Source organism: Anarrhichthys ocellatus, unplaced genomic scaffold (genome assembly GCF_004355925.1).
Source record: "Anarrhichthys ocellatus isolate YVR2014 unplaced genomic scaffold, GSC_Weel_1.0 scaffold46, whole genome shotgun sequence".
NCBI lineage: Eukaryota > Metazoa > Chordata > Actinopteri > Perciformes > Anarhichadidae > Anarrhichthys > Anarrhichthys ocellatus.
The window spans coordinates 1,038,929-1,047,469 of NW_022280076.1; the positions used below are offsets into that span (position 1 = coordinate 1,038,929).

At 44.4% G+C, this 8,541-nt stretch overlaps 1 protein-coding gene across 3 annotated transcripts in view; it reads right to left on the minus strand.

Annotated features, from left to right (window-relative positions):
- Positions 1–8,541, minus strand: part of septin8a (septin 8a) — a 31,053-nt gene that overhangs the window by 16,427 nt on the left and 6,085 nt on the right. For all 3 annotated transcript variants that reach the window (XM_031869102.1, XM_031869103.1, XM_031869104.1), the window contains 5 exons: positions 7,110–7,224; positions 6,784–6,979; positions 5,454–5,640; positions 1,436–1,597; positions 410–506 (listed from right to left, as the gene is read on the minus strand). In XM_031869102.1, the coding sequence (XP_031724962.1) occupies positions 410–506; positions 1,436–1,597; positions 5,454–5,640; positions 6,784–6,979; positions 7,110–7,224 (757 nt within the window). Of the gene's footprint in view, positions 1–409; positions 507–1,435; positions 1,598–5,453; positions 5,641–6,783; positions 6,980–7,109; positions 7,225–8,541 lie in introns of those variants that run through there.

Sequence of the window (8,541 nt, forward strand, 5' to 3'; positions counted from 1 at the left end):
TCACACACACAAACGCACGCCGGCAACTCCCTAAAACAATCTCTACCCGCTCGTCCTTCATTTGGCTTCATGTCTCACTCTGCATGAAGTCACAGTCGCAGCTCCGCGTGAAGAGGGAGGGTATAAATAAACAGGAAAACTGTGTGACGCGCTGGCCACTGTGCCGTGAGCAGGGGAACATCTTTCCTCATGGAGACCGATAGATGCCTTGCTTCTGCAGCTGCTGAGTTATGCTGCATGCAGATTCTCCATAAGTGACAAAGCAAGGCTGCGAGGAACGGAAAGAGGCTGAGCCATGTACTTCCTCGAGAATGATACGCCCATGACCGCTTTCAGGTGAGGGAAGTCGTGAGCGCCACTGGACGGCAATCAGCAACATTTTTCTAAGTAACTTGAGAATGGTTCTCACCTTGCACGATACCCCAGGGGTACTGTCTGGCCCTCACGGTTTTGTTGCCCACTTTGATCTCTTCCACGCTCCCGACCACAGCGAAGGGCAGATGGGCCTACACAGAAAAAAAAGAAAAACATGCGTGTTAAAAAGGTCAAGAGGCCACCGATGTAACTGGAGCCATTAAAAGGGGGAGGAGTCCCAGCTCCCTTTTTCTTAAAGAGTTTCTTCATGCTGAGATTCTTTGTAGCACAACAAGCATTTCACAAGTTGCATTTCACTAGACACAAACATTTTATGTACAAATGACACAACAAACAAGATCAATGAAGATTAAGCGTTTACTTCCAAATAAAACTTCAATGTGGCTCCCTGTTATCGTTCACAACCAGACCACAGCAGAGAGAAGTGTGACCACGCTGTGTTTTAACTTTAACATGTGGCTCAGCTGGGGCTGAGAGGCCTATTTAGTTTAAGTGATAAAACACACACACGCTTTCTTATTGCTCTCAGAGCTACTACAGCCTCGTTAGGATCGACAGTGAAGCATCATGGGGGAAAAACTCGCCCGATGCGCAAACCTCAAAAATGAGGTGGCGGGTTGAAACCAGCTGGCTGGTTGCAGCTCAGAGGAACAAGCTGGTGAGTGTGGGCGCTGATGTAAGCAACTATGAATAGATGGGGATACAGTACGAGGACTGCGTCTGGGCAAACCAGATCAAGTCTGATTTATCCATGAGAGAATTTACCGTTTGTGCATGCGTGGGTGCGTGTTGGAGCAGTGTGGTTATATGCATCATCCCCATTACAAAACCGGAACTAAAAAAAAAGGCCAAAAGAACGTGTCGATTCAGTTTTATTGTTAAATGCATATTCTTATTTCTATATAACTGGTTTATTTTGACAATGGAAAATGTCAGTGTCACGTCCACAGAGCATAGTATCATTCTACATTTAACACATTCATGTGCGTACTAAAACACATTTCTAGTAAAAAGTCAAATGGTTGGAAGAGAAATGTGCGAGTGTCACAACGCGACTTACGTTCATGGAGGCGTTGATCTCACTGACGGCGTCGTCGTCTGTTGGGAACTGATATATCTGGACACCGTTGCTCACCAGCTCACTCATAATCTTTATTTTGAATTTATGGAGCTCACTCTTGGAGATTGTGTCCGCTTTGGCAATGATGGGAATAATATTGACCTGAGGAAAGGATGCGAGAAAGAGAGGGGATTTAATAAACAGAGTTATTGAATGTGTAGCGCAGCGTCCTAGTTTGTTGCCTGAAATACACATGCATTCACGTATTGAAAGCTGCTTTGTGATAAAGCGAATACGTGGAATTCATTATGTAATGTTTTTTTTCTAGTCTGACATGCATCTTCATGACAAGACTAAATGCACTTAATATGATGAGAGCAGATGCACAGATAATCAACACAATGTCTTCAGATTAGAGCAAATAACCTCCCTATGTCAGCGGGTAATGAACAAACACTCTGAATAAAGCAATGAAGATATTGAAGACCCAATTACAAAACAAAAAACAAACTCAGCGCACTGCTATTTATGGCTGACGAGGCCATATGCAGCAACACTGTACAGTGAACGAGCTCAGTCAGAACCCCGACAGATACATAAAACAAACGGTGATTATGAAAACAAACTAGGCTCCGATCAGCAGCAGACGTGCAGAAATCAACACACAGTTTGTCTGCATTCCTTTCTGTGCGGCTGCATTACCCCCCGATCACTAACCCGGGAGGACGAGGAGGATCCCCACAGATTCACTCATCACTTCCAACAGTGTGCCTCGGAGGCACAACCGGAGCTTGTTAGGAGTCACATTACAGGCTCATCATACTTTATGGGATCATTAATTTACAGCAGGGCAGCCAGTATCGTGATTTAAGCATTATTAACAAACCACGTTCACTAATCGGGTTCCAGCGCTGACGGAAGACTCGGTGAGGAGGAGGGGGGGGGGGGGCAGTGAGATTTGTTCACTTCCCACAACCCAGTTTTCCCAGCTGACCACAGGGTATTCCCAAATAGTCCTCAGTGTTTGTTCTGAACAGCTAGGAGCACCAGATGGGTCGAGCAGGTTGCATGTGAGATCATTATTGAAGAAGAAGAAATTAACATATCCTGATATATTTCCTATTTCTGGCTTCTTTTTCTTTTTTTAATATCTGTATATGAACAGATTGAGGAGTGTGTCAGTGTTCAATGCATATAAGAACCATGTTGATACGTTCTGAACTGTACCTGTCTCTTTTACCTCACACAGTGTCTCATAATTAACTAGTAATGATTTACTCTTATTCAGGTAATAAATATTTAAAACAAAAAGGACGCCTTCTTCAGGACCGTATCTCTCTTCCTGCCTTCATCCACCACAAACCAAACTCACTGTAGTGGCCTTCAGCCGTCCTCTGTAGGGGGCAGTGAATCAGACTCCATTTACTAGAAAAACACCATTGTCTAGAACTCTACCGACTGAGGGAACAGTTGTCTTTGGTCTGCTGCCCTGGCGTTTCCTGCTGCAGGGCTATCTGGTAGACAGCTCTGCATTTTATTTATCTTTAGTTTCCAGATAAACGTTTATCAGAGTAGAATTAAGGTCTAGAGTCATGTTTTTGACTGTCAATGGGAGCATATATATGCCTCCAATGGAAATAAAATGTAAAAGTGTTAACTTGAATCATCCCTGAATGAACCAACACCAGTTACAGTTTCTTAAATGAGAGGATTTGCTGACTTTCTCTGTTTTACAACAGCAACGTTTTAAGTTTTGGACCGTTGGTTGGACAAATGATTTTTAACTTTTCTATTTGGGATCTGGGAACATATGGAGGGCCTTTTTTCCAGTATTTTTGACATTTTACATACTAAACAGTGAATCGGTTCATTGAAAAATAACTAATATGATGAAAACAATCATTAGTCGAAGCACTAGTTACTTTGTGACTTAGTCAGGCTTTGGTTTAGGCCTATCGGAGCAAAGCAGGTGCTTTTGTGGAGGACCTGTAGCCATCCAGAGCTTATAGAAATGTGCAAAGATTGATAGTATGTGGGGAGCAGCTGCAAATATTGCTGGCAACACATTATTATTTCATGTAGAATGAGACCACTGCATAAAAACACCCCATCAAGGCTGTAAAATAAAACAGCGTCGCCTCCACGCTGTGGTCCCTCAACACTGGCATGCTGTCAGATAAAACACTGGTCATATTTCACATCGTGGAAAGATTGCTGGGTCGGAGCCGCCGGGGTCGGAGCGGTGTTCACCGTGGCCACCCACTCAGCCTAAAACTCAACCCACTGCTCTGCTGTTAATCATTTTGGGAGTAAAGTGCCGCCGCCATCATTGCTGTTATTTTACACTTCCAACACTTCCTGGCACTGTGCAAATAAAAAAAAAGTCCTGTGCATAACCAAAATGTTCCTCACAGACATACAGGGGGTTCACAAGAAAGAGGGTTTGGTTCACATGACTGGATTATTACGAGAGAGGATAGCAGGGAAGCTGCTATACGGTAGCTAACACATATGGATGGTCTCTTTAGCTCAGGTGAGGAGGGTTCAGACAGTTTGGATGGCGTCAGGAGACGTTGGCAGGCGCATGGTGCCAGGTTTTGATCACTCTATTGGCCGGTAAAGGCAGCACAGAGGCTCAGCAGTCAGTGCTGGCGCCTCACAGCAAAGAAAAGTGGCTGAATTTGGATCGGGGCCCTTTTCTATGTGAAGTCCTCTCTGCTGAAACGTATTCTGGTCCCTGACTCTGGCCTTAGAAATACAGCTGGTCCTCAGCTGAAAAGCAGTAACGATGGCTCAAATTGCAATAAATTACAAAGTATGAAAACTGTGTTCGATGAAGTGAAATATTTCCAGGAGACATTTGGCAGCCGTGCGTCGATAGCTGGCGGAGGTGAGCCGGCAGCTTTTTTGGTCACCAGCTGACCATCTGCTGTGTTCTGGACTCATTATTATTGCATCACCAGACACAAGCAGAGCCATTTATACAACAGTGTGATCAGTAGTTGTATGTATACATTTGACTGTAACTAAACTTTATCCATCAGTGAAGCTTAAAGAGTTGTGGAAGGATATTAAGAAGCTTCCCACACGCTGAAACCAAGATTTAGGATTTAAAAAAAATGGTTTTAGCTGTTTAGGTTGAATTTAATCAAGCGTATAATAAAAACTGTTGTTTAATATTCATGCCTATGTTTCTTTGGATTACAAAGAAAGGAGTCTGGTAGGTAGCATAAGTAGCAATAGCCACACGAGGCTCAATCTTCAACTGCCAAAGAAAAAGATGGCCCCAAATATTAAAATTAAAACTCAACATATTCAACATGCCTCCAACTTCAACCTTAGAATTTGCTTTCTAGCCCTTTCCGACACTAAAACTCACTCTCTCCCCCCCTTCTTTGACGCTCCAAACGCTGCTGTGATGAGTTTTTTTTTTCCCCACCAGATTGAGGCCAAGCCAGTGATTGCGCCTCTACTGGGCTGCACTCATCGGACGCACGGCAAAACACTGATCAATAATCTGCGGAGTAATACTCACACAAAAGCAATCAAAAACTCACAAATCAATGTGGCTCTGAATGGGATTATTGACTGCAGTACTACTGCAAATATGTCAGACGGGAACTCTGTATTAGTAAGACGAGCATCAGGAGGGTGTACTTTAGGATTTTCTATGCATCTATTTATATACAGTTTTTTGTATTATATGGTAATTCAGAAAGTGGGCTGGACCTTAAACAGAGCAAACCAAACATCTTTACTTGCAAAAAATATGCAACACAATGACTTTTAAGTCTGAAAACTCATATAGGGCAGGTTTTGTGAACTTTTCTTGAAATCCGGTCCACGCCCAACCAGAACAATCTCCACGTCTCAGTGAAATGCACACCGGTCACAGTGAAAGGGAGGTCGGGTTTCAGCAACACCAATAGTTCCTCACAGACAAAGGGAAAGGATCAGCGGTGTGCGAGTGTGCTTTTTGCTAAAGGGCACAGCGTATGACGGGGGTTTTTGGGTGTACCTTGCTGTCCAGTTTTTTCATCGTGACGAGGTCCAGAGACTTGAGGGAGTGTCCTGTCGGGGCGATGAAATAAAGGCAGATGTGGATCCGGGTGTCGTGGTAGTTAAACAGCGAGCGCTTGATCTTCAGCTCTTCCTGGAGAAAGTTTTCAAACTCGGTGTCGATGTAGTCGACGATGGGCTTGTAACTGTGGAGACAGCCAAAGAGAAACTGTAAAGATCTACGTCTGTGGGTATAAGTGTAAATATTTGTCTTCTTGTTCATGTGTTTGTGATGAATGTGAAAGGAAATATGGACTTGTCACTGGGGAAATGAACCAAGACAGCTAGGTTTTCAGTAACTGTGTGATCTGATTCACAGCTTAGAGCTGTACAGCTCAGCAAGGCAGGAAATGTGTGCTCGTGCTTATGGGAGTCTGAGTGAAACAAATCACAGAGGATGCTAAACATCCTGTCCTCTCTCTCACACACTGCTCTGGTGGTCTTTGTAGCCTTCAGTGTCACCAGTAAATCACAGCAATTAGGAATGTGCGGAATGAAAACATCAAAGTTTTGTAGCATTTTTGCACGTGCAGCTGAACAAACAAGATCAGAAGGGAAGGTCAAATTCAAAGCATTGTAAGAGGAAACTAACTCCGACATGAACCAATACTCAGGGAAATGATAGACCCCTCCTACAAGAGGTACCTGCTACAGTAAAAGTGCCACTCTGAGCACACCAACAAGAAACAAGCCTAAAATGTGCAGCTTCAGCGCTATGAGGAGACTGATCTCTAGATTGGATAGCCAGCTGTTTCTGTGTGTGCTGGTGGTGATTAGTGGTAACGATTGCTTAATCTAATAACAGTCTTTCCACATTTTACAGCTCAGAGTGACACATGAGTCCACATTTTTACTCTACATCCTCAGCCAGCAGCATGTCTACAGTCATCTGTCCTCTCCCTACACATCTCTCTTCCCTCTTCTCTGAGGAATGCAGCGACTCTGACCTTTTGAGTCTCTCAGTGTGCGTTTACAGTCCACTGCTGGGGTCCGTCCTCCAGCCCGTTGGTTTATACGGCCTACAGAGAGCGCTGCTATCAAAAGGGCGTGAGAGTCCTGCTCGCTGGCTAGGTCACAACAAGAACACTACATTCCACAGCTGCATGTCAAAAAAAAAAAAAAAAAAGAGATCTGCCATTTCCTCTTTATTGCTGTCCCTCCTCGTCTTATTCCCATCCTACAGAGAAAAGCCAAACCCGGACCGATATCAGTTTGTGTTCTCGTGCATTCAGACATCTTTTGACTCATCACGTCACCGATCACCATCTCACCACCCTCACCACCCTCACCTGTCCTCTTTGTTGATCTGATCGCCGAAGCCGACGGTGTCTACGATCGTCAGTTTGAGGTTGACGTTGCTTTCTGGCAGGTCGTATGTTCGCGGCCGCAGATACACGCCGTTCTGGTAATGGCTCGCCTCCTCGTTCTCAAACATGGTGTTGAAGAGCGTGTTCATTAACGTGGACTTGCCGATACCGGTCTCCCCTGTGGATGGGAGGAAGTAGAGCGAGAGAGGGAGGGAGTTCAATCACGCAGTCTTTCATGCTGTTTGGGAGCAAAACAAATCAAGCAAAGATGGAGGGAAAATGTTCACACGCTGCCGTTTGGTACTCACCTACACAGAGAATGTTGAAACAAAATCCCTGTGTGACCGATTTGCTGACCAGTTGGTCGGGGAGGCTGTCAAATCCAACATGTCCGCCCAAATTTAGGTTGCGCTTCTCTTCATTCTGAGAGACACAAACAAAAACAAAGCATTGAAAGTCCGGTCGCATGAGAGGAAGACATGGGGAAGACATTAGTCAGAGCTGAAGCTGAAGCAATCCCATTCCGATGCAAATGAAAAGACCCAGCATGCATTGTGCAGATGTAAAGCTCATCGCCCAACATTATGAGATAGATACGAGGGGCCTGAGAGGATGAGCTTCATGAATAATCTTTCACAAGCATGAGGAACTAAAGACATTTCCACACGGGGAAGAGATGCACTTTCTTGCAACCAGAGACATGAACTCATTCAGACATTTAATAGTGTGGAAAGTCACTCACAGTTGCAGTGTGTGAGCTTAGCAGGTCTTTGGAATAATTACAACATAAACATTTCAAAGCTACTCCTTTCTGTTACTTCAGCATTGATGAGTCCCAGCCACATAGCACAAGTAATGTGAATATTAAGATTACCACAGACGGACAAAACTATCGGGTCGTAAGTGTTCTCCTCTTCGATCCCCCTTATCCGACACATCTGAAGGATAGACGGTGGGTGACAAGAGGGAGTGTGTTAGAGACGGACAGCACCTTGAGATGAATGGGGCCACCCGAGCTCTCGCCTGGCTCGGCCATGAAGGAGCGCATACTTGAAGGCTGATGTCACCGAGCACAGGCAGCCTGAGAGCAGAGCTGAACGCAGCCCGACTCTGCTGAGCCGAGAGGTGGAGGCCGGCTCTGCATGAGCTATAAACCTCACACAAGAAAGGATGACCACTGCATATGTGTGTGTGTGTGTGTGTGTGTGTGTGTGTGTGTGAAAAAGAAGAAGAAGAAAAAAAAAAAGAGAAATGGGGCTTAATGTGTCAGGAAACACCACTGGAGTGATCTGGCGTGAGCTGAGCGAGGCAATACTGAGCTGAAGCACACTGTGACTTTATTACATTACATTACCATCTGTGTTCAATGAAAAAAAAAAAAATCTATACAAGCTGTAAATAGAGCGATGCACTTCCAGTTCCCTCGTCTCAAAGTCAAGACGAGCTAAAGACATTTTAATTTTCATGGTAAGTCAGGTAGCAGCAAAGGCTCATTTAAAAACTTTATATTAACATTGGAGGGTTGCAATTCCATTTTTTTATGACATATAGCTTCTTTTGTTCCTTATGCGTCTGAATAAACTTAGAGTCCTTTTGAACAAAAGCATCGACCAAATTACTGTACATTTCTGGCTCTCAGTGTTAGTAGGTTAGGGATGAGGAAGAGGCCATTTTTTTTTTATCACTGTAAACTCAGAACTTGTCAGTTTGCTTGTGAGATATTCGGACAGATTGCTGGCG